Source organism: Stenella coeruleoalba (genome assembly GCF_951394435.1).
Source record: "Stenella coeruleoalba genome assembly, chromosome: 3".
In the NCBI taxonomy this organism is placed as follows: domain Eukaryota; kingdom Metazoa; phylum Chordata; class Mammalia; order Artiodactyla; family Delphinidae; genus Stenella; species Stenella coeruleoalba.
The window spans coordinates 152,803,488-152,827,679 of record NC_137148.1 but is presented as its reverse complement, the minus strand read 5'-3'; the positions used below and the strand labels follow the sequence as shown (position 1 = coordinate 152,827,679).

Below are 24,192 nucleotides of genomic sequence, written 5' to 3'. Positions count from 1 at the left end.
ACTTAAGTATAAATATATAGCCTGGCTCTTGTAGGACCTCTGTTTTTTTTTTTTATTGCTTTCATACAAATTATCCCAAATTTAGTGACTCAAAACAACGTAAATTTATTACCTTACAAGTCTGACATTGGTCTCAATTAAGTAAAAGTGTTGGCAGGATCAACAGATGAATGGATAAAGATGTGGCACATATATACAATGGAATATTACTGAGCCATAAAAAGAAATGAAATTGACTTATTTGTAGTGAGGTGGATTGACCTAGAGACTGTCATACAGAGTGAAGTAAGTCAGAAAGAGAAAAACAAATACCATATGCTAACACATATATATGGAATCTAAAAAAACAAGAAAAAATGGTTATGAAGAACCTAGGGGCAGGGCAGGAATAAAGACGCAGCCATAGAGAGTGGACTTGAGGACACAGGGACGGGGAAGGGTAATCTGGGATGAAGTGAGAGAGTGGCATGGACATATATACACTACCAAATGTAAAATAGCTAGCTAGTGGGAAGCAGCCACAAAGCACAGGGAGATCAGCTCTGTGCTTTGTGTCCACCTAGATGTGTGGGATAGGGAAGGGAGGGTGGGAGGGAGATGCAAGAGGGAGGAGATATGGGGATATATGTATATGTATAGCTGATTCACTTTGTTATGAAGCAGAAACTAACACGCCATTGTAAAGCAATTATACGCCAATAAAGATGGTTAAAAAAGAAAAAAAAGTGTTGGCAGAGCTACATTCTTTTCTGGAGGCTCTTAGGGGTGTTTCTGTTCCCTGGACTTTATCCGCTTCCAGCGGTCACTTGTAGTCCTTGACTCAGAGTCCCCTTTCTCCACCTACAAACCCCAAAATGTTGCATCTCTCTGATTCTGCTTCTATTAGGACATCTCTCTCTTTCTCTTTCTACAGTTGGGAATGGTTTTCTGCTTTTAAGGACTCATGCAATTAGATTTGTTCCATGAGGTAGTCCAGGATAATCTTTCTATCTCAAGGCCTATAACTTCAGTCATATCTGCAAAGTCCTCTTTACCATGTAAAGTAACATATTATTGGGTTCTAGGGATTAGGGTGAGGGCATTTTTAGGAGCCATTATGCTGCCTACCACACCCTTAACAAGTGACCTTGAGAAAATTACTGAGACTTTAAAGCCTTACTTTCCTCAAACATAAAATGGAAAGAAAGATAACTAGTTAATATCATGAAAGTGAAACAGTATATATGAAATCAACTAATTCAAAAAATAAGATTTCTTCTTTTTCTTTATGATTGGCATGATTCTCAGAGTTCAGTTACTTGAAGAGTTACTTTTTTTTAAACAGAACTAAGGAATTTCAGGGTTCAGGTGCTGTAAGATTGTCTGAATTATCTGAGTAACAATTAGCTAAGCACAGGTGTAAAGCATTTGATTTACTCCCTGGTGTCCTTTATCTTCTCATCCCACTAAATCCATATCCCTTGTCTAGCTCCAGCCAGTAGAGTCAGAGTTTGTTTTACTGTTTAACTAAAGTTCAATTTAAATTTGCTCTACCTCTCCAGAGTCTCAGCCCTGGTTGCATATTATATTCACCTGGGGAGATTTCAAGACCTACTTGATGCCAAAGTTTTACCTATCATGGATATTTGAGGAGGGACCTGGAATGAAATGCTCTAGCTTATGGTTTGGGGAGCCAAATCATAGTCTACACTGAGCCAAATCATTTGCGAGATCAGCTCTAAAAAGCAATTTATCTGTGGTGACTGATGCTCTTCCTTTGTCAGTATGCTTGTCCCTCTTTGGGGGAAAAGAAGAAGGGGAAAAAAACCCCAGCGGTTGGGCTCCCTGAATTATAACCTGATGCTGTGGAATTAGTGTTGGCTCAGAGCGCACATCTTCGGATACCCATTCTCTCTCCTGCTTCCTTGCATGAGCTTATATCTTTGGGCAGTTTTTCATCCACCACCCTCTTTTGCTTCTAATCTTAGCAAGTAAAGTCTCTCCTTAATGAAACAGCATTTCATGAGACTTACTGGGAGCATAGGTCTGTTCCAGACCTATCCTATGTTAGCTAAAGCAGATATAAGTGATGTATTTTTGGCATTCATCCTTGTGGGTTGGAGAGAGAAGACAGAATTTTATCCTTTAGGTGTCATATGACTGGGCAAATGGGCTCATTCCCTCTACTGCCTACCATGTAAAATACTGAGGGTATTACCTCTAGAAGGTATCTTCTAGGTATCAAAATAGCTCAGATAAGTCATATTTCTCAGTAAAAGGTGACAAAACTATGGCTTAGGTGGTGAATTTTCCATGTCAATTTGTCTGGGCCACCATGCCCAGTTATTTGGTCAAATATTATTCTGGATATTTCTGTGATGGTGTTTTTGTGTTTTTAAAAATTTTTATGTTTTATTTATTTATATTTTTGGCTGCATTGGGTCTTCGTTGCTGCACATGGGCTTTCTCTATTTGCAGCAAGCGAGGGCTACTCTTTGTTGTGGTGTGCGGGCTTCTCATTGCGGTGGCTTCTCTTGTTGCAGAGCATGGGCGCTAGGTGCACGGGCTCAGTAGCTGTGGTGCATGGGCTTAGTTGCTCTATGGCATGTGAGATCTTCCCAGACCAGGGCTCAAACCCGTGTCCCCTGCATTGGCAGGCGGATTCTTAACCACTATGCCACCAGGGTGTTTTTGGATGAAATTCATAATTAAATTTGTGGTGGACTTTGAGTAAAGCAGATTATCCTCCATAATATGCATGGGCCTCATCCAATCAGGTGAAGCTCTTAATAAAGACTGACCTCCCTGTCACAAAAAGGAATTCTGCCAGAAGACTTACAGAAATTGAACTGCAACTCTTCCGAGTCTCTAGACAGCCTAACCTGCAGATTTTGAATTTACCAAGCCTCTATTATTGTGTGAACCAATTGTTTAAAATCTCTCTCTCTTTCTCTATCTTTATATAGATATGGATATAGATCTAGGTATCAATATCGATATCTAGATCTATATCTGTCAGTATATATGGGCACATTGTATACACATGCTGTTGGTTCTGTTTTTCTGGAGAACCTTGACTAATACAGTGGCCCATATAAATAAAAGGATGAACCCAAGTTCACCCAGGTAGAAAGTAGTACAATGAGAACTGGAACTTAAGGCCTCATGACTCATTCAGCTGTGAACACTGACCCAGAACTGGCGTCCGCACACTCTGGCCCACTGATCAGATCTCGCTTGACTCCTGGTTTTGTACATAACGTTTTGCTTGAACCCAGCCGCACTCATTCATTAACGTATCGTGCATGGCTGTTTCTGTGCTACAGCAGCAGATGGGCAGTTGCAATGGAGACGTATGGTACAGAAAATCCAAAATATTTACTATCTGACCCTTTACAAAGAAGATCTGCTGACCCCTGCTCTAGGATGCCATCTGATTTCTGATAGCACCGAGGAGAATAATTCATGCACATTGGGATAGATTGTTAATCTCATGTCCTCCTTAGGTCAAAGATCTCTTAAATGCTCACCCTTGCAATAGCCAGCTTGGGGAGCATTGTCTGAGGATGCAGAAATTTTTCTTGCCAGGTCTTTCCAATCCACACTGCTCCCTGACTATGGTTCTTAAAACCTTTTTTTTTTTAAAATTTTTATTGGAGTATAGTTGATTTACAGTGTTGTGTTAGTTTCAGGTGTACAGCAAAGTTAATCAGTTATACATGTACATATATCCACTTTTTTTTTTTTTCTTTTTTCAGTACGCGGGCCTCTCACTGTTGTGGCCTTTCCCGTTGTGGAGCACAGGCTCCAGACGCGCAGGCTCAGCAGCCATGGCTCACGGGCCCAGCCGCTCCGCGGCATGTGGGATCTTCGCGGACCGGGGCACGAACCCGTGTCCCCTGCATCGGCAGGCGGACTCTCAACCACTGTGCCACCAGGGAAGCCCCACTTTTATTTTTTTTTTGGAGTCTTTTCCAAATAGCCCATTACAGAGTACTGAATGGAGTTCCCTGGGCTAATAAGAAGAGCAGGTTCTTACTAGTTATCTATTTTATGTATAGTAGTGTGTATATTTCAGTCCCAATCTCCCAATTTAGCCTCCCCGCCACAATCCCCTGGTAACCCTAAGTTTGTTTTCTACATCCGTGCCTCTACTTCTAAAACCTGTCTATTTTAACCAACTACCACTCATTGCTTACTGTCTCTGGCTTCATGTACTTGATAATAAATCTACTTCTTGTTCTATCCTGGATGACATGTTCCAAGGACTGAGATAATATCTTATTCTACATAATTTGTCCTTGATATTGTCTATCTTGGGGTCTTCATCTATGTCCCAAAGAAGACAGTCACTCTGTCTTCTAGTACTACTATTAATACCACATTTTATGGCATGAATTTGACCCAATGCACTGAACTATCCCTTTAGAAGCTGTATGCAACCTGTCACTGGGTTTTAGCACAGGGGTAGAACTCAGATTAGTGATCATATATAAACAAATCTACTTGACCAGAAACTTTTTGTCTCACCATTTATTACACAAGTAACTTCTGTCTTTGCATCTATGATGTAAATATTTTTAATCTCCTAAATTATCTGAAAAATTATTTAGAGCTTCCATTTCAGTAGGCATTGGAATTGCTGTGTTATGACTATTTCATTAGTTTATTTCCAAGTGTTAAATTAGGCTTCAAGCTTTGGCCAAGAGTAGACAGGAAAGGGTTTCAAAGAAATGAAGAGTGGGAAAAACTTCTGATGCAAGGGAGACTTAATAAAGATTTGATTTTGAATCAATAATTTATAATAAAAGTTTGAGTTTGAATCAATAATTTATGTCATTGCAAAATAGCTCCCTGGTAAAATTCCATTCTTTGGTAATCATTAAGTACAGAAATTAACAATCAAAATATGCAGTGACCGTCTTCATTTTCTAAAAACAAACCTATATCTAGATGAGAGGAGAATTCATCTCATAACTCAGGCTCTGGACTTACGACTCCAAGTTCTGTCTTCTTTCAACCATACCTGCTAAGTTTCTGTCTAACTTCTTGAGCATGAGGTAATGGTGTCAGCTTTCATCCCCTTCCTCAGTATATAGCTTGGTGAGTATGAGTAAGGGATCTAAAACTTGAGAACCTGGGTTCAAATCTTGACTCTAAAATTTACTTGTTGAGTACTCTTGAGCATGTTATCTGTTTTTGCCTCAGTTTTCTCATCTATAAAATAGAGATACCATTACTTCTCTCAGGGAGTTGCTATGAGGGTGAAAGAGAAAATTCATACAATGCAAGAATTTATCAGTTCTTGGAACACAATAAATACCGAAAAATAATGTTAGCCATTATCAAGGCCCCCTCATTTTATGGATAATATAGATTAGTTTATATAGGTCTAATATTTACATATGCATAAACATTTTGTACCTATGTGTGTGTATACGTTCTTCTTAGAAAGTGAGCAGTCAACATTCACATCTAAAAATCTGTGCTCTGTGAAATGTAGATCTCCTGTGTACAGACACAGTGCTATAGTTATCTATTGCTACATAATAAAGAAGTCCAAACTTAGTGGTGAAATAAACAAAAATTTTAATATGTGCCCAGATTCTGTGGGTCAGCAATTCAAACAGTACACAGAGGAGATGGCTTGTCTCTACGCCATGACTGATATCTGAAACCTCAGCTCATGAGGATTCGGATGGCTGGAGCTGGAATCATCTAGATAATTTTAATTCACATGTCTGGCCCTTGAAGACTGGGCCCAACAAGGACTGTTGACTGGAGTGCCTATAGATGGCTGCCCAGGTGGCTTGGACTTCTCATAACGTGGTAGTTAGGATTCAAGATAGAGTATCCCAAGAGAATGAGTGTCCAGGGTTGAAGCATTCCACGAGAATCATGCAAAAGCTGCATGACCTTTTATGACCTAGTCTTAGATGTTACATAGCATCACTTTCATTATATACTATTGCAGGCGTTGGAGACCTTTTTCCATAAAGTGTCAGACAGTCAATATTTTAGGCTTTACAAGCCATACAGTCTCTTTTGCAACTACTTAGCTCTGCTGCTGTGATGTGAAAACAGACACAAACAATACATATACTAAGGAACATGGCTGTGTTCCAATAAAGCTTCATTTATAAAAGCTGGTAGAGGCCTAGACTTGGCCCACCAGCCATAATTTACTGACCCCTGCTCTATTGTTTGAAGCCATGGAAAGCCTGCCCAAATTCAAGGGAAAACGCCCACAATCTGGATGCGAAGAATGGCAGTGAATCTGAGACCCTGTATTAAAACCACGACATATGGGATATTTATAAGAGGATCTGTCTGCATACCTTGTTTCTCCCATGTATGGTGGGTATGAGGTATTGGGACATCTTACATCTCTGTAAGCCTGGGTCAGGGTCAAAGTTGGAATCTGAACTCAATGACCTTGATTTCTGGAATAATCGGTAACTCTAATTATGATTTGCTTACACTCCTTACCCCAATAAATATACCACAAAAGATAGATTTCAAGTAAACAATTGCTTTATGGCAAATTTTTATCAAGTCTCCATTGACTGAATTATTCCATTTTGGTTGGAAAGCATGAGCTTTTTTCTTTCCTAAAGAGATCTGCAACTTTTCAGATGTGGCATTTCATTCTACTGAGAGGATGATGTAGGTTTTTATAAACGGAAAAAGCAGGGCAGGCTGAGTTCACTCAGATCGTACTAGTGCTTAAAGGAATAACCGAAACTGGAACACAGGCTTCCAGGTTTTCCTGTCCTGTGCTCTTTCCGGTAGGTGCCATTGTCTGCTGGGTCTGGCGGTAATAATTTCTGACCTTTACCTCTCTACGCTCTTGTGAAGTGGTTTGGGGCTTTGTTAGCTTTCTTATGAGTTTGTACTAAATTGTGTCCATAAAGTAGGCTGAATTCCTCAGGGAAGGATGATAGCTGTTACTGTGTTATTACTGCAAATGTTGTGTTGGTTACCTTTTTTTCTTTTCTTTTGTCCAGTTGTATCCTGAACTTAAAAGTTATATTATCCGAAATGAAAGATGTGCATCTGGTAGAAAAGACTAATTTAAGGGATGAAAATTCCTGATGATTGCTTCAGTCAACCCTTAATACACACTGAGCTTCATTAGTAAATAGACAACTCTCAGACCATTCCCTTGGAAGAGGTCGCATAATCAGGCTTTGTGTTGATTTCGCATTCTGTTCGGTAGAGACAGAACAAATTAGAATAATTAGCTGGTACAGGAAAGCACAATGAACTTTCTTCTGTTTTTGTGATGCATCCCATAATAAGGGTTGAAAATGAGACTGGAGGTAAGAACGTGAAACTCAGAAGAGCAAAGGAGAGAGGATATTGTTTCTTTGAAAATATTCTTTCAGTGTTGGCCCAGAAGAAATATGAAGCTGAGGAAATTTTTTTTTAATGATGATTTTTGTGTTGATGATGTGAGTGTGGAATTAGTAAGAATCAGGAAGCAAGCATCCTTTTCCACCAAGGACTTGGGAGCAAATGAAGCCATAAATACTCCCTGCTCTTGGAAACCCTTTTGGAGCAGTAATCAGAGAAGGGTAAAGGCAAAGCCTCAGGGCAGAGGTGTTCAGAGCAAAGGGATAGGAGGAGAACAAAAGGAGAGTGGATATGTTTAGAGCTGTCATTTTGAAATTTACCTGCTTCTGATTCAGTGCTGCTTTGCTGCTCTGTTGGTCCAGTGGAAATCCTCAAAGCAGGAGCAGCCAGCCGTATTTTAAAATAATAAGGTTAGAACAAATGACTTTAATCCAGGTCTCTTTAGCTCAAAAGCACACAGGAGAGTGTGAGGAAAGAGTGAGGCCATGAGGAATTGTTCACTGGGTACCTTTTCCCCAAACCTCACTAACTGGGAGAAACTGACCACTGGGTTATGTGCCTTGAAGGAAAGCAAATATGTTGAAAGCAAACAGTGTGGAGCTTGTTTAGAAAGCAAGCTGTATCATTTGGTCACCTGCTGATGATAATAGCATTGGCTGAGACCTGACCATTTACAATGAAGGCACTTCTGTAGGTAATAAGTTCCAGGAGGGCCCGAACTGAGTATGTCTGTTTCAGCATTTAGCATGGTCTAGCATCTGAGAGGCCGGTACATTATTGGCATATAGTAGACTTAAAAATGAATATTTGTGGATTGTCTGAATGAGTAGATGTGTGTGATTCACATCCTATTTGCAGGTCCTATGCCCTGCAATGGATTTTCAGTGTCAGGTTGTGAAAGTATTTATGACGGGGATTGGCATTGTTCCCTATCTAATGGATAAAGATTACACATGAAAGGACTTTACACTGACATCCCAACAGCCTCATAGGAATTACTTAACAAAAAAATAAAATTGGATTCTGTATAATTTCTAATTTGTAAGCTGGCCAGAACACTGGTATTTCAGCCAGTCCTCTGGTAGTTCCGATGACGTCCCCATGATCACCCAGGCATAATCAGAATGGCTTTAGGATTTGGGAGCCAAAATGTTCCTCAGTATTTACGGCTTTGCTAGTCCATTTAAGAAAATGGAGTATTGAAAAAATAGCTTCAGACACAATATGGCATTTTATGATTTAGCATGAAATCTGAGAAATATAGAGGTTATCGGAAGCCTGCAATGGTAAAGTTCCCTCTGCTATTGAAGTTATTGTCTTTAAACAAAGATTCTACATCAGTAATGCTATATATATATATATTTTTTATGATATTCAGGTTAATTTCCTATTCTCTCTAAGGAAGTAATTGGTTGGTTGGTATGGGAGATGGTGTGGCTTCCAAAGGTGAAAAGTATTATTTTGTTGTAATTTCCAGCTACCTAAGGATGGGAGAGGCCCAGGACACTGCAGTCAGTATATTATGTGGAGCAGGTTATATTGTGGTTTATTTATGAACTTTTACATGTTTATTTTCTATGCAAGTTTGTGTGCTCCTTTTTGAGTTTTGGTAGATAAGTGTTTTGTAACTTTGGAATACTTGGAGTTTATATATATATATATATATATATATATATATAAAACATATATATATACATACATATATATATATATATAAAACATATATATATATACATACATATATATATATATATATATATATATATATATATATATATATATATATAAATGTAGTAGTTAAAGCCGTGGAGAGTGTACTAGTCTACCTAGGTTCAAATTCTGGCTTTACCCTATGACTTCCCTGTGGATTCCTCTGCTCACCTATTAAAAAGGAGGATAATAAGACTGCTGTGGTGAGTTACATACTAAGTGCTATTTAAGCATTTGCTATAATGATCATGTATACTCGAAGGCAAGGAACTTGCCCCTTGATCGTCTCTGTATTCCTAGTGCTTAAGAATTCCTAGTGCTTTCCTAGTGCATTGTCTTAGGCTAGAGATAGCTCAGTACAGTTCTTCTCACTATAAAGTACTGTTACATTGAAAGTCTTTGCTTGTGTACTAATAATCTATGACATATCTGCTGAGGACAAAGAAAGGAATAGTTTTAAAACTGCAATGGATAACAAAAGATTGTATGATGTAATGCCTTTATTATGTAATTATAAAACTAACAAATGATCATGGTAGAAAATATGAAAAACTCCTAGACAAAAGAGAGGTCAACAACATTTGGAGTAACTTTCAGAGTGTAGAGCTGTCCATGAATATTAGTGCTTTCATATTTTCCAGGACTTTCAGTAGACTCTGCTTCTTAAGAGTCTATTCATGATATTTTACTTTAATGATGTTTTCATCATGGGGACACACACACACACAGAAATCTGTTAAAAAAAAAAGACAGACATGTAAATCACTGATGTTTCAGATAGCCACATGAAATAAAGTGAGAAAGGTCAACAAGCTGAAAGAATGTGGAGTAGCATCTCCTTAATTGCTTACATAACTCTGATAATTACCTCTTTGTGGATAAAGTAATTAATGGGGAATCTAATTCAAGAAAAATGTATGAACTTCAAGCCTTCTCAAAGCCAAGTATTTCTTTCCACAAAAGGTTACTTTCCACGGCCGTGCTTCCTTATTACCCGACAGGGAAAGAGTATTGTATGGCAAAGGATCTTCCTGAAGGAGGGTGCTTCCCACACTGATTGTCATAAGTGACTTCGCGATTACTGTTGCTGTATTACCAAAATCTTAAACTAGGATATTTTTGACAAATTTGGCCCTTAGTTAATTTTTAGAGCTACAAACTGTCAGATGGCTCTGAAATAACAATTGTCTGGCTATTCTTCAGGGTGATCACAATATGGAAATGATCTTGAGGTATCACTAAAAAGCAGGAAGGTGTGAGTCTTCCTTTGGTTCCAGAGTGAAATGCGAGTTGGAGTTGGAGTTGGAAAAGAGGCCCACAACCAAGTGATAGAGAAGGAAATGTGAGGTCATTGGTGAAAAACCAGGTTGAAGTTAAGGTGAAGAGGCATGAGGAAATGGGCAACTGTTCCAGTATTACAAAGATCATCAAGAAGCATATCCATGAATGTGGTTTGTATTGCAATCTGCTGAAAAAGAGACAAATATCCTGGCCTGGCCTTCATGGAGATTATATTTTATTGATTCTGATAATAGATTATTGTTGAAAAGGGCCTCCTATAAATTATAACCATGCAAAGGCAGCAAGATAATTTTTTTTCTTTATGTATGTGTTTCTCATTCCTACTCACTTCTATCTTAGGGGAAGAGAAAATCACAAAAAGCAAAAATGTCAATTCTCAGCTATTCATTTTCAATATAATTTTTTTTCCAAATTCCAGTGGAGGCAATAGGTTAACTGTTAAGATTTGTAAGCCTCAAAAAGCTAGATTTTTACAAAGTGTAGCCAAATTTTATTCTATAAATAATAGCTTTGCAAATAATATATGGTGATGCAAAGTTGGAAAAAGCTGGTTTTTCTTCCGTGAATGGCTTCACTGTGCTGGGAGAAGAGGCACAGAAGAAATCAACGTAATTAAACGTGGGGTGAGTTTTCCTGATAGGGGACTCTAGTGCTTTAAAATAGACTAGATAATCCTAAGGATAATCTGAGGGTAGAACAGACCAATGCCTCATTTCCAATCTGGTACCCTGGAAGAAAACAGTGTATTTTCTTTAAGGTCTTGAGAGGTTTTTCTTCTGCTTTGTTTTGGTTTTGGTTCATTTTGTAATCAACCTTATTAAGGTATCATTTACATACAATAAAATGCAGACATTTTTAGTCAACGGCTCAGTGACTTTTAATTAATATATACATTTGTATAACTAGCACCCCCATAAAGATAGATAACAATTCTAAAACCCTAGAAAGTTTCCTCCTAGGCTTTTGCAAAAGTATCCCCATCTCCCACCCCAAGGCCACCACGGATCTGTTTTTTATCTTTAGAGATGACTTTTGCCCAGTTTACAATTTCATGTAAGTTGAATAATACAGTAGGTGCCCTTCTGATCTGGCTTCACTTGCTCAGCATATGGCTTTTGAGATTCATTCATGTTGGGATGTTTTAAACCAGGACTTTAGCCTGGGTGGCTGATGTTGTCTGAAGGCACCTATAGGTACATCTGAGTCTCTGGCATTGTCACTGTCTGTTCTTGGCTCAGTATTTTCAACTTTATAAGAAGCACAAGGTTGAAGTAAGGAAGATCATTGTCAGTATAATGGAGGTGAAGTGGGTTCTGTTATATAATATTCTCAGCAAAAATTGACCTGCTTGGAATCATTGTGTTGATAATGGACAAGGATACTCCTCCTCCAAAACCCTTGATACTATAAAACTTCTAAAGGACGCTGTCCTAGGACTCTTTTAATTTTCATATTTTGGGAAACATTTCTGGAGAATTCAAATGCTCGCAACCTGAAAGAAACAATTATTCACCTGAAAGCTGACTCTGCTAAAGTTGAGTTGTCTGACCTTTACATGCTGATAGAACCCAAACAGTCTTGCAAAACAATGCTCTCTTGTTGGATATAAGCATATAGATTGTTTAAGATGGACGTGTATATGCAGTAAAGTGAAAAAGCAAAGAATCTTTGAGTTTCCCTTGCTGGATTTTTTTATTTTTTCATTTAAGTTTCTATAGCATATGCTAATAATTCAGGGAAACCTCAGGTTAGTTTTAGGTCCACTCTACATAAATGTTGAAGTACTCCATACCCACCTTTTTTCTACCTTTCTTCTTTTCTTCCATCTTTCCTAACTTCTTATAATCCATTATACTTAATCCTGCATTTGCTGAGGTGGCAATTAGTGTAGGAAAATACTGTGAAATTTTGCTGTTCAGAATGCATGTTGACCAAATTCTATATTGAGAAAAGGTCTGAATTTACCCAGAGTAACCCTTTCTCAGCGTCTTTGAATAAACGCCATAGAAAGTGGGCTATATATAATATCCTGACAGGTATGTAGAACTCCTATCAATTGCCCTAAAGAGCTTACCTAGCGTAGATGCATATGAATGCATTTAATAATTGCTTTATTGGCAGCAGTGCCAACCTACACAGTCTGTTTGGTTTTATATCATTCTCATTACCTGCTGTTTACCACTGTATACATTGCTAATGGCGTGGTTTCTATGGCTTGTGAATTTCACGGCCAAATAATATGTAATTTATTGCACACTTCAGTGTAGAAGATGGAGACTCCATAACTTTTCGTGTGCTCTTTGCCCCTTTAGAATGTATTACACTGAGATCAGGCAAAGTAATAAATGTATTTCAAATGTGCGTGATAGGTAGACATCAATTAGGACTGCTGGGCAATATTTCTGCTTCCAGCAACGTAACAGTTTTTAAAGACTAAGCCATTGAACGTGGAGTCACTGAACATGGGACTCAGTTCACTGGGATCCTTCTTAGAAAACTAAAGGAAAACTTGGATTGGATTTGTGTGGTTTATTCAAGTAGTAACTAATCACCTACATCTTGGTGAACTTAATTTGTCACAATTGTTTGGTATTTTATTAACTCTCTTCCCCTTCTTCCCCGACTCTCACGAGAACGGATCATGAGTATCTTAAAACATACTAAGTCGTCTTCCATCCCTGTTAATCTAACTACAAAAGCACACTTTCCTTATCCAATGTAACTTACTGTCTTTTAGAGTGGCTGGGGTTTTAATTCTCTACAAAATTAAAACCAGCAAAGAGAAACATTTTCAAGGAGCCACCACATTGTAGCGCTTTAGAAAGAAGACTTTAGAATTAAGGGCAACTATATCATTTTATAGCTAAAGCACCTGAGGCCTAAAGTAGGAAGGTAACCATCGAGGTCAGGGAAAGGGGTTGAAGATCAGGTTTCCAGAAAGAGTCTAGAGGGACTCAATCTGAGCAGGTCAAAAACTGAAAGGAGGCCACGAATGTTCTGGGAAGGCTGGCATCTGGCCTCCAGTGTGGGATTCAGATGGGGAGTGGGTCCTGGGGGAACTGAGCTTCTGCAGTAGGCAGAGAAGTCCACCTCCTCTCCGGAAAGTACCACTGACATCAGGGAGTTGAGAGGAAAGAGCAGAATTCCAGTCCACCTGAGAAAGCAGGCCAGTCTGATTAACTCTGAATTTAGGCTTATTTCAGATACTTCTTGAGAAAGAACATGGACAAGAGCAAGTCCCACGCAGCCTCTTTTAAATCCATGCCCAGTATTTTCTGGTGGAGCTGCTTGAACCCTCCAAGTGACTCCAGTATTTTAATTTCACTCTGTATTTAATTCCGACAGTTCTATGATTGATTATTTAATGGGCAAATAAGTAGGGTCACAAAAGAGTGTGAATGTATTTTACAGGATGAGGATGGGCGGAGTGGAGCAGTCTGGAACAGGACACCAATAAAAAGGGATCTTGGTAAAGAAGAACGTCTATTAGAAATGGAGAGGAATTCGCAAGGAAATTAGTGCCTGACACCACGCCCTTCTCTCTGCATGTTTAGAAGCTAGTTTCTAATTTTATTTTCGTAGGAGCTGTCCCTGTGATGAATTCTCTTTTACCTCCACACCATTTACCACATGGACATATTGTGAAGTTTGTGTGAGAGAAAGCAAGTATTAGAATTTGTCTTGCAAGGAGCTATAAACACTTCCTGGAACAATCTAGGGTAGAAGGAAAAGGAAAGGAAGGTGGAAACAAAGCAGAAAGACAGCTAATGATGCTGGAGTCTCTCGCTGGGATTTGTGGTATCTCTTTTTGAAACTAAGTACAGAAAGTCAGAACTTGACTGATTGTTTCCTGATCACGGTTTGTTTTCAGTTTTGCTTTTTTCTTGCTCTCTCATCAGTTATTCCAGCCATTGCTATGTCATTTTCAGTTTCAGTAAGCATGCCTGTCTTGTTTCCATTTGCATTATTCATGCAAACGTTAATTGAACTGATGACCCCGAGTTATCAAGGAAACATTAGATACACCAGTAGATACATTTCTTAATTTTAGAAAAACATTACCGAGTGAAGGTTAAAATAACTCCTCTTCAATTTGTCATTTTAAAAAAACTTCTCCTAACATACAATACCTCATTGCCTAACAATGCCAGATAAATGAAGAATTCCTATGTATTCATGAATGCAGGCTAGTCTGTATATTTTTTGGCAGGTATGACCGTTACCGAGGGTAACGGCCTGGTTTGCCGGCCATGTCCTGTCTCCTAGATAGTTGTAGTTTCTGTTTTCTTTCAGTTGGTCCATTGGATATCAGAGGTGAATTTATAAAACTATACTTCCCTTTACACTTAGTTTTTTGTTTTGTTTTGTTTTACTTGAAGTATAGTTGATTGACAATGTTGTGTTTCAGGTGTACAGCCAAGTGATTCCGATATATGTATTTCTTCTTCAGATCCTTTTCCATTATAGGTTATTACAAGGTATTGAATATAGTTGCCTGTGCTATACAGCAGGACCTCGTAGTTATCTACTTTATACATAGTATACACTTACTTTGTGTGATCCACGCTGGTCAGACCACATGATTATTTTCACTTCTGATATAATTTTTTCAGGTCCAACCTCAGATCTTTGATAAGAAGATATTTTTTAGCATGTGTGTGCTCTAAATCCAACAGTAGTTATTAGAGATATGGTTTTGCATTAGGTATTCTTCACTTTTTTGTTCTCGGCCAACCAACTGAAAACTAGCATTTATTTTCTGGTTGGTTTGCTAGATGTTTATGACTATAATAAAAGTCTTACATTTTGTCTCATATCTTAAAACACAATCTGAATTAGCAGTGGATATTGTGCTATACATAGGGCCTGTGATATAAATATTGTATCTAATTTCAAAAACATATAGCCTAGAAGGGAACACGGACACCTAAGCAGCAATTATGGCAACTGCATTTGTTTACTAAGTGAAATAGCACTGAGATGGATAAAGTGCTAGCAAGCCTTGAAGAGGCAAATCAGCTTCAAAAATAGATGCGCAGTTCTTTAAAAATCTTTTTAACATTTTTCCATCTACATGTAGACTATAACTTAGCATAAAAACGGTACGGGTTTTATTTTAAGTAATGTAGCATTTTGACATCCTCATAATGAAATTAAATCCAGAAGGAGGTTTCTCTCCATGATCTCTTGAAATGGTCCTTGATCATCCACAATATTTCCCATCAACACAAAGGTGTTACCAAGGGCAGGAAACTCCAGCATTATTAAAGTTTCATAAAGCAAAGTCAATTTTAAGAATATAATGTCCCCAAACTGATAAAGGTCTTGACAGAAAATTTCAAGGGAAGCATAAATTATTTTTTGTTTGTCAGAGGGCAAAAATATTTAGGTTGAGTTAATGAATGGTAGAGTTTTTGAGTGGAGAGTGTCCTTAAAATATTATGTAGATCTGTACTGTCAACAGATGCTAGCCACATGGCATTATTTATATTTAAACAAATTTAAAAATAAGATTAAAAATTCAGTTCCTCAGTTGCATTTGCCATATTTCAAAGATGTTTATTAGCTCCATGTAGCTATTGAATACTGCATTGCATGGTACAGATATAGAATATTTTCATTATCACCAAAAATTCTATTGAGCAATACTAAAATTATACCCAGATATGCACAGAGAAGGCAACCAAGTCTCAAGGAAATAATATAACTTCCCCAAGATCACACAGCTGTGTTTTTAAAGAAAAAGAAAACGACACAAAGGAAATAGTAACAGAGGCATTAACGAAACCCAGTAAGTTTCTGGAGCAGTCAAAGTAGGGTTTAAAAGTGCATACTTAGCTGTTAGCAGGGTTGAAGCTCTTGATGGTTGGTAAGAGCTACCTGCCTGAATTTGGACATTAGCATTTTATGCAATGAATTAAAAGCAAAAAATCCTTTCAGCGAATGGCTGCCAGCTCCATAGTTTTAGCCACTGCCGTGCTTCCAGGTTATGTTTATCATTTTCATGTACAGGGCACCACTGTGAAATGTGACAGTTTATCTGACCCCAGAGAAATCAAGAAATCTTGTGGGGGTTATGGCTATATTTGAAAAGGTTGATTTTTAAATGCATCATGCAGACTGGCCCTGTTGTAAAAGCGATTCCTGCCATCAAATAATCAAAATGTAAACTCTCTTCTTACCTTGCAAAAGTCAAAGATAGTCCCTGCATCTTTATTATTTCGTTGAAATCCAAATATTGTTTTTCCATTCTCTAACTTGTTTTCCTCACAGTGTTATCAACTATTGCCAAGGAAGGAAAGGTTAGATTTATCAGTCAAAGTTTGCTAAAGGCCCCCTAGGTAACTGAACCCTCAGGAGAAACAATCATCATGTATTCTTTTTCTGTTGTTTCAGTATCTTCGTAAAGAGTCATTTCAATATGTTTGGTTCTGTAGCAGAGGTTCTGTGAAGTGCTTGTCTTCCTCTGAGGTCCAGAAAGCCTGCGAGTCTGTGGGTAAAGATGGGTAAGGAGAGAGAGGGAAGGAGGCTAGATAGAGGCTCAGTGCTGAGATAAGGACAGTGTTCTAAAGCCTCCCGGGGGTGAGGCTGGGGTGCACAAACACCCACGACTAATCTAGACAGAAACTGAATAATCAAGGGGACGACCAGTGTGAAGTCATGTGGTCACCTCTCCCTCTAGAAATAAACATTGCCCTCAGTAAGTCTTCCCCCTGCCCCAGAAGAGCATTAGGAAGGTCTGGAGAGGGGGATTATTGGCAGAAATGGAAAAAGCAGGTTGAAGGGATTAGCCTGGAGCAGAGAGCCCAAGAAACCCAAGCCAGTAGATGGAAGGCAGACTTTTCCTGGAAGTCTCCAAGCCCACGTCAAGTTCTGGGACCACCAAGTACAAGTCAAAGAGTGCTCATTAAACCCCTTTGGGCCCCCACGGGAGTGGAGGAAGACTGGACAGAGAGGGAGAAGGGGCCATTGAAGGTACAGTATTTACTATGGGATTTAACTCCTCAAAGGCCTCCCAGTAGCTTCAGATCTGCTCAAGAATCCTTCATGTCCTGCTGGTTTGCAGCGAGTGGCTCACAGCTTCAAGGCCTCCTCTGCCAGATGGAGAACTATTTCAAACATCCTGCCTCTATTTTGTACTCTAGCAATGCAGACCGGAAACCTGACCCCATTTTCAGGTTCTAAAGAGAAATTCTAAGTACCTGAAAGACTGAGGAACATGGTGGCTTTTATTTAAGATGTGGAGAGACAGAGCACATACCTGGACTTGGGCATGCAGCAGCACCGAATTGCACCAAGAGTTCCCTTTATTTTCTCTCGCATCTCTGTTCCTCCTTTTTTCTCTGCTGGATTAGCCATGGGGACTCCAAGTTCTTCATTGTGTGGTCCTGGTACCAAGATTCTCCTGGGAATTATAAAGCTATTCACCTGCTACATCGAGCACTTCTTATTTTTTCCCCAGCAACGTAAGTCATCCTTAAGAAGGGTCAGGGTGCTAGCTCTTAAATATATTTTAGTCATCCCTTTGTACATTAAATTCTCTTTCTTGGAGACTGCTCCTGACATGGTGTTCACCGTGCTCTCAGCTGGCCTCCTGAAGTTCTGCCCTGCCTTCCCCACCAGGTACAGTTCAGGAGCTGCCTACCTCAGGGTGATAGGTTATCTTCTAGTTGCTTTATTCCTTTCCCTTTTACATTTAGAGAGTATAATTGGAATACATAAACTTCTCTATGACCACAGCTTTATTTGCAACCCACAGGTTTTGTTATGGCATGTTTTCATTATCATTCAATTAATAAAATTCTAATTCCCATTGCAACTTTATCTTTGACCTACATAATGATCAGAAGTATGTCTTTAATATCCAACTATTTGCTAAAATATTGGTTATATAGTTTTAAATTTCTTGCTTATTCAGAGTCTTGTTTTATAACCAGAATATAGTCAATTTTATAAATGTGCCATGTGCACCTAAAAATTTCTGCGGGATATATATATTCCATCATTGTTGGTACAGTGTTTTATATAAATTTAGGCCAAAGTTTTAATGATGGTATTCAGATCTTGTATAATCTGCTGATTTATTGTTGTGGTTCTATGTTACTGATCTAGGTAATTCAGATTTTTCTATTTCTACTTAGATTTTTGGAATTTCCCTTCATATATTGCATTGAAGTTTAGATTTATAATATATTCCTTGTAAAGTAACAGTGGGTTTTATTATCCTGCATTATCGCCAGTGATACTTTTTGCTTTCAAATCTATGTTAACATTAAAAAATCTTCTTCAATTTTACTTATTGTTGTTATGACATAATTGTTGAATCCTTTCATTTTCAATCTGACTCTTGTCTCTTGTAGGTGGCATAGAATTAGGTTTTTTGTTTGTTTCAATAATCCTTTTCATTTGAGTATTTACAGTTAATGTATTTTCTTACAGATCGTTTACTCCTTGTTTACTATTTGTCCCACCTTGTTATGTTCCTTTTGCTCTTCTTTCTTCCTTTGAGATTTCTTCAAATTCCGTTTTGCCTTGTATTAGCTTGTTATTTTTATATAAGTAGCAGTTACACATGTACCATGACTTATTAGCTGTTTTACTGCTTCTCAGGCAATGCTGAAATCTTACATTTCTTTTACTATATTTTCCTCTTCCATTTGTTTTAATGCATTCTAATTTTTGGTATATTTTATTATTACCCTTTTGTGTTGTTAGATTTTATTTAGGTTTATCCACTTATTTATCCTTTCTGTTATACATAATTCTTTATAAAGTCCTTATTTTCATCTGTGATAATCTTCCTTCTGCCTGCAGGTCTCCCTTTATAATTTAATTCAGTCAGTTCTGATGAGAAAATATTTTCTAAATTTTGTTTGTCTGCAAATTTCCTTATTGCATCTCTCCTTCCAAACAACAATTTCTCTGCCTCTAGAATTCCCAATGGGCAGCTCTTTTCTTTAGCACTTAAAAATGTTATTCCATTATTTTCTAGTATCCATTCAGTTTCGCTGAGAAGTAAACTGTAATCTTAATCCTATTGTTCCTTTGAAAGTAATCTCTCTCTTTTTCGTTGGGCTGCTTTTAAGATGTCATGTTTTTCTTTGCTGTTCATGAATTGTACTGTGGTGATCTTAGGTGTGGTTTTCTTTGTATTTGTTCTTGTTGCTTTTTTTTTAGTGCTTGTTGAATTTAAGGCTCCATATATTCCTTTTAGTTTTAGAGAACTCTCAGCTGTTAATATTTCTGAAATATTGTTTTCATCCCAATCTCTCTCTCCTTTTTTCTTTGGACTCCAGTTTACACATATGATAAAAATGTTTACTGTGGCCCATATGTCTCAAATGCGCTTATGTGTACTTTTTATTCTTTTCGTTTCCCGTGCTTTAGTCTTTATATTGTTACTACTCTATCTTCCAGTTCACTTACCTCTCTTTACCTGTGTCCAATCCACTACCGAGTTTTAAATTTCGTATAATTTTTAACTCTATCAGTTCAACTTCAATCAGTTTCTAGTTTCTAGTTGTCAAGTTAAATTCTTCACCTTGTCATCTATTTTCTTGACCTTGATAATATTTACCAAAATATGTATGAAATTTAATGTTTAGGTCATCTATGATTCTGATTCTGTTTTGTTTTTTATTCTAATTCTCCTTTTCTTGGTAGTCTTGGTGGTTCTTCAGTGAATACCAGACTTGGGATATGACAAGTTGTAGAGAATCTGAATGACATTACAGTTGCCCTTTGGACAACCTGGGTTTGAACTGCACAGATCCACTTATACATGGATTTTTTTTTCAATAAGTAATACAGTACTACATGAGCTGTGGTTGGTTGAATCCTCAGATTCAGAACCACAGATAAGAAGGGCCGACCATAAAGTTGTATGTGGATATTTGACTGCACAGGGAATCAGCGGCTCTAAATACTACATTGTTCCAGGGTCAACTGTATTTTCTTGAGGAGAGAATTTCCTATTCTTAGGTAGGGGAAGATCACCTCAGTCACCTGGACCAACTTCATACTCATTTTCCTTCTTTGTAAGGTTCAATGTAGATGTTGCATCAACCTTCCTAACACACAGACACACAGACAGACAGACAGACAGACAGACACACACACACACACACACACACACACACACACACACACACACACACACACACATGTAGAGACTTCCAGTGTCCTAATTCGTATCATTAGTTTTCCATTGGGCCACAAATCTTTCATAGGTTCTGAACCCCAATTTTGTCTCTTCAGCATTATGAGCCAACTAAGTCTTTGCTTTGACTTCAGTTAGCTTTTGTTTGACTTCTTAGCATCTTGTCTTGTCTACCTTTTATACATGGAAAATACTGCAAGGGAACACTGTTGCTGAATGCAGCTCCGTTCTCTGAATCTTTACTCTCTCTGTGATTTTGGTCCTTAAAATTCTAGCTGCCTTGTTATTTCTCAATTCCAACTCTGGTTTCCTTAGTCCTATGACATTGTCCTACGTTCTACTGGCTTTTCTACCTCTTAGGAGCCACGTTTGCTTTCTCAGACTTTTGCTCTTCATCAGTAGTTTCTAAATGACTGGGCTAGGAATGCATGTGCAGAATATTGTTCTCACTTCAGTGAGTTTCTTTCTCTATTTTACTTTTCTAGGTCATGGCTACCTCAGTAGCTTTCTAACGCTCACAGTCAAATGTTGCTTATGATTTATCTGGCCTTTCTAGTATGTTTTCCTAAGGTAAACTGATATAGTTGGAAACAGAAGTTTGTACCCACCATTTAAAAAATTCTGTTTTGTCTTTCTATGAATTCTCTTTTTGTCCCATCTTCTGTCACTTTTTCCTACCCAAAATTCCCATTCTCACAGATAGATTATTTTAAGATTAAAAATTATTATTAAGCTAATACGTTAATTTTGAAAGGAATTAATTTTGCTTTGAGCAAGAACACAGATTGGTGAATGGAATATGGAAGATTCCTTAAGACCTTTTTCATCTCTAAGAGTAGTATCCAACCATCGGTACCATCATAAGTTTGTCAACTATGGAAGAAAGCAGTCTTTATAAAATCAGCACTTTTTTTCATTTTTTATTTTTTTGGGTGTCACCAGGACTTGCCTTAGACCACAACTCCTGGCAACACCAAATATAAATGAACCCTGTTACCCATGGGCGTTTACTTGGCTCTGCCACCCTAAGATTGGCCTCCTGGCTCCTTAACCCCAGGGGACTCTAAGCCCTGGGCCACATTCTTGAACCCAAGCCCCGCTCCTCTGTCAGTGGGCAGAATAGTCCTGATACCCCCTGGGACCAGGGACTGGGCACATGGCCCACATCTGCCACCACACAGGTCAGGGCGAGAGGGAAGAGGGACCTTGACATTCTCTTCTGGTTTCCCTCTGGGGCTTGGAGTCAGATCCAGCCAAAGACCCCACCCTTCCGTGTGGAGCTCCTGGCCCCTCATTTGCAGCGCCCAAAACCTGCCTCTGGGGAACCCCTCATTTTGCTCCTTTCTTTGGCTGAGGGTGCTCAGGAAGGAAGCACTGCTGAGACCCAGAATCCCAGGCCAGAAGATGCCCAACAAAGTAGGCTAGGCCAGCCCCAGGACATGATACCGGAACTCCCTCCTAAACAAGACTGAACTCATCACACAGATGGGGAAACTGAGGTCGAAGAGGGCAACGGCTTACTGGCGGAGCCTGGAGCAGAGTCTCTAATGGACACATTCCATGTTACCACCAAAACATGGGATTTCTAGAGTGCAGCTCACCCCGTGCTGACCCCCCCTCTTAGCCTGGCCACCAAGGTCTCGCCTCCATAATCCCATCCCACGACACCCCCTTCCTGTGTCCCGCACAACAGCCGGATTAGACCCCTTGCCCTCAGGCTGTCGTTCACAGGGCTCCTTCTCCCCGAAGCTCCTTCTCCCACCTCTGCCTGCCCAAGTTCAACCAGCCTCTTTAGGGTCCGGCTCAATGCCAGCTCCTTCGTGAGCCACCCAGAGTCCTCATGCTCCTCTAACCTTCCGAGGTGCTTCCTCTACCCTCACACCCCGCGCTCTGTTGTCCACGTGAGCTGTGGTTACGGTGTGTGAGCTTCCTGAAGCCGCAGACCACCTCCCCTCTGGGCCCCAGCACCTGGCGCAGTACCCAGCACTCAGTAGGTGCTCAGTAAAATCTCCTCCTCATCTGATGCCCTGCCGTGTCCTACCGATAACTGACAATAATGCCTATTGTTTACCGAGCATATACCATAAGCCCGGCTCTGGTACTGTCTCCCATCCTCATGTGATGGACCCAGGTCACAGAGGTTGTGTGACTTTCCTGAGGTCACAGCTCTGGAACTGGAACCCCACTGGTTCTTGTGCCTAAATGAGTCTCCTTTCCTTCCCACTCACCTCTTCTAGGTCAGACCACCATCATTTCCTCACCCTGTCCTGTCACTAAAGACTTCCCATGACTCCTTGTGGCCCACTAGACAAAATCTAAACCCCTGAGCATGGCATCTAAACTCTGTGACATCTGGCTTCTTCCCTCTTTGCAGCTTCTCCTCTAGTCTCTGAGCATCACCTCAGTTTCCAGCCTACTGTACCTTGATTTACTTGTAGGCTCTGCACATGCTTTGCCCTCTGCCTAGAACATCCTTCCCCTACTTTTCCTCCTGTGAACTCCTACACATCTCTCAACATCCAAGATCAAGGGTTACCTTCCATTCTAGTCAGATGAGACAAGCAGCAAACGAATTGGACACAAAATTGAGAGCTCTACGAGGGAAGGACCTGTGTCATCATAGTATCCCCAATGCTTAACCCATAATCAGTGCTCAGTCAACATTTGTTGAATGAATAAATGAATACTCTCTATATTCTTGTCGACTAAACAGAGAAATGGCAAAAGAATACAAGGCCACAGTATGCAGGGCTGGAGGTGGAAGGGAAGAGACTGAGGCCAGGAAGGCCAAGGACGTGGTGGAGTACAGTGACAAGTACTTCAGGGGCTGCTCTGCAGCAGAGCCACGCTCTTGGCAGAGGGAGTGTTTGTGAGAGACAGAGGAAGGAAAGTGATGGTGTGAGGGAGGCTCTGAAAGTGTGTGTGTGCACGCACACGCGCATGTGAGAAGGCGGTGGGGATGTATGCGGGGGAGTGTGCGTGTGTGAGTGTGCTGCATTTGTGAATCAGTCTGTGAGAGCGGTGCTGAGGAAGTATGTGAAGGAGCGCGTGTACGTGGCTTGTGGGTCTGTGGCGGAGAGCCCGTGCGTTCTATTTGTGCATGGGGGTCTGCGTGAGAAGGCGAGGGTGTGGGCCACGAAGGCTGTGCTGGAGGTTGTGCATGTCTGCGGGGCGAGGGGGTGGGGACAGTGATTGAGAAAGACAACAAGGAGGGGACACCTGAGGGGGGTATGAGGGAGAAACCATAAGTGTGCGGGCGTGGAGGGTGTCGTGAGCACGTGCAGGAGGAGACGGTGTGACCGTGAGTGTGCACGACACGGAGGGTAAGGTAGGATGTCAGGGCGCTGCTGAGGGTGTGGCTGCATGGCCTCGGCCACGGGCCGGGAGCCAGAGGTGGGAGCTGGCCCTGGGCCCAGGGTGGGGGGCTCTGACCAAGCAGAAGGTTCCTCAGCGTTCTCCCTGGAGCCACGGGCACCAGATCACCACGTCCCCAGGTAGAGAGGTCGAGCAGGAGGCCCAGATGTGTGTGTGCGCCTCACATTTTGTCCACAGCAAAACCTCTGGGCATTTATTTGTCTTTGTCTGTGTCCAGGTGTGCACGCCTGTGCTTGTGTGCGTGCTGCCGGCTGTGTGTCTGTGCCTGTCTTTGTCTCTGTATGTATCTGGGCCTTTGTCTCAGTGTGTGT

General features: G+C 40.0%; 1 protein-coding gene across 7 annotated transcripts in view; it reads right to left on the bottom strand.

Moving 5' to 3' along the window:
• Positions 1–24,192, bottom strand: part of LOC307183370 (uncharacterized protein) — a 120,378-nt gene that overhangs the window by 13,913 nt on the left and 82,273 nt on the right. For 3 of the 7 annotated variants that reach the window (XR_013827459.1, XM_079915782.1, XM_079915779.1), the window contains one exon: positions 17,609–17,752. Coding sequence is in view for 6 of the 7 variants with exons in the window: in XM_079915782.1 (XP_079771908.1) it covers positions 17,655–17,752 (98 nt within the window). In the remaining variant the exon portion in view is untranslated. Of the gene's footprint in view, positions 1–9,115; positions 9,779–14,347; positions 16,838–17,608; positions 17,753–24,192 lie in introns of those variants that run through there. The other 4 variants (XM_079915780.1, XM_079915781.1, XM_079915784.1 and 1 more) reach the window with 4 other exon arrangements.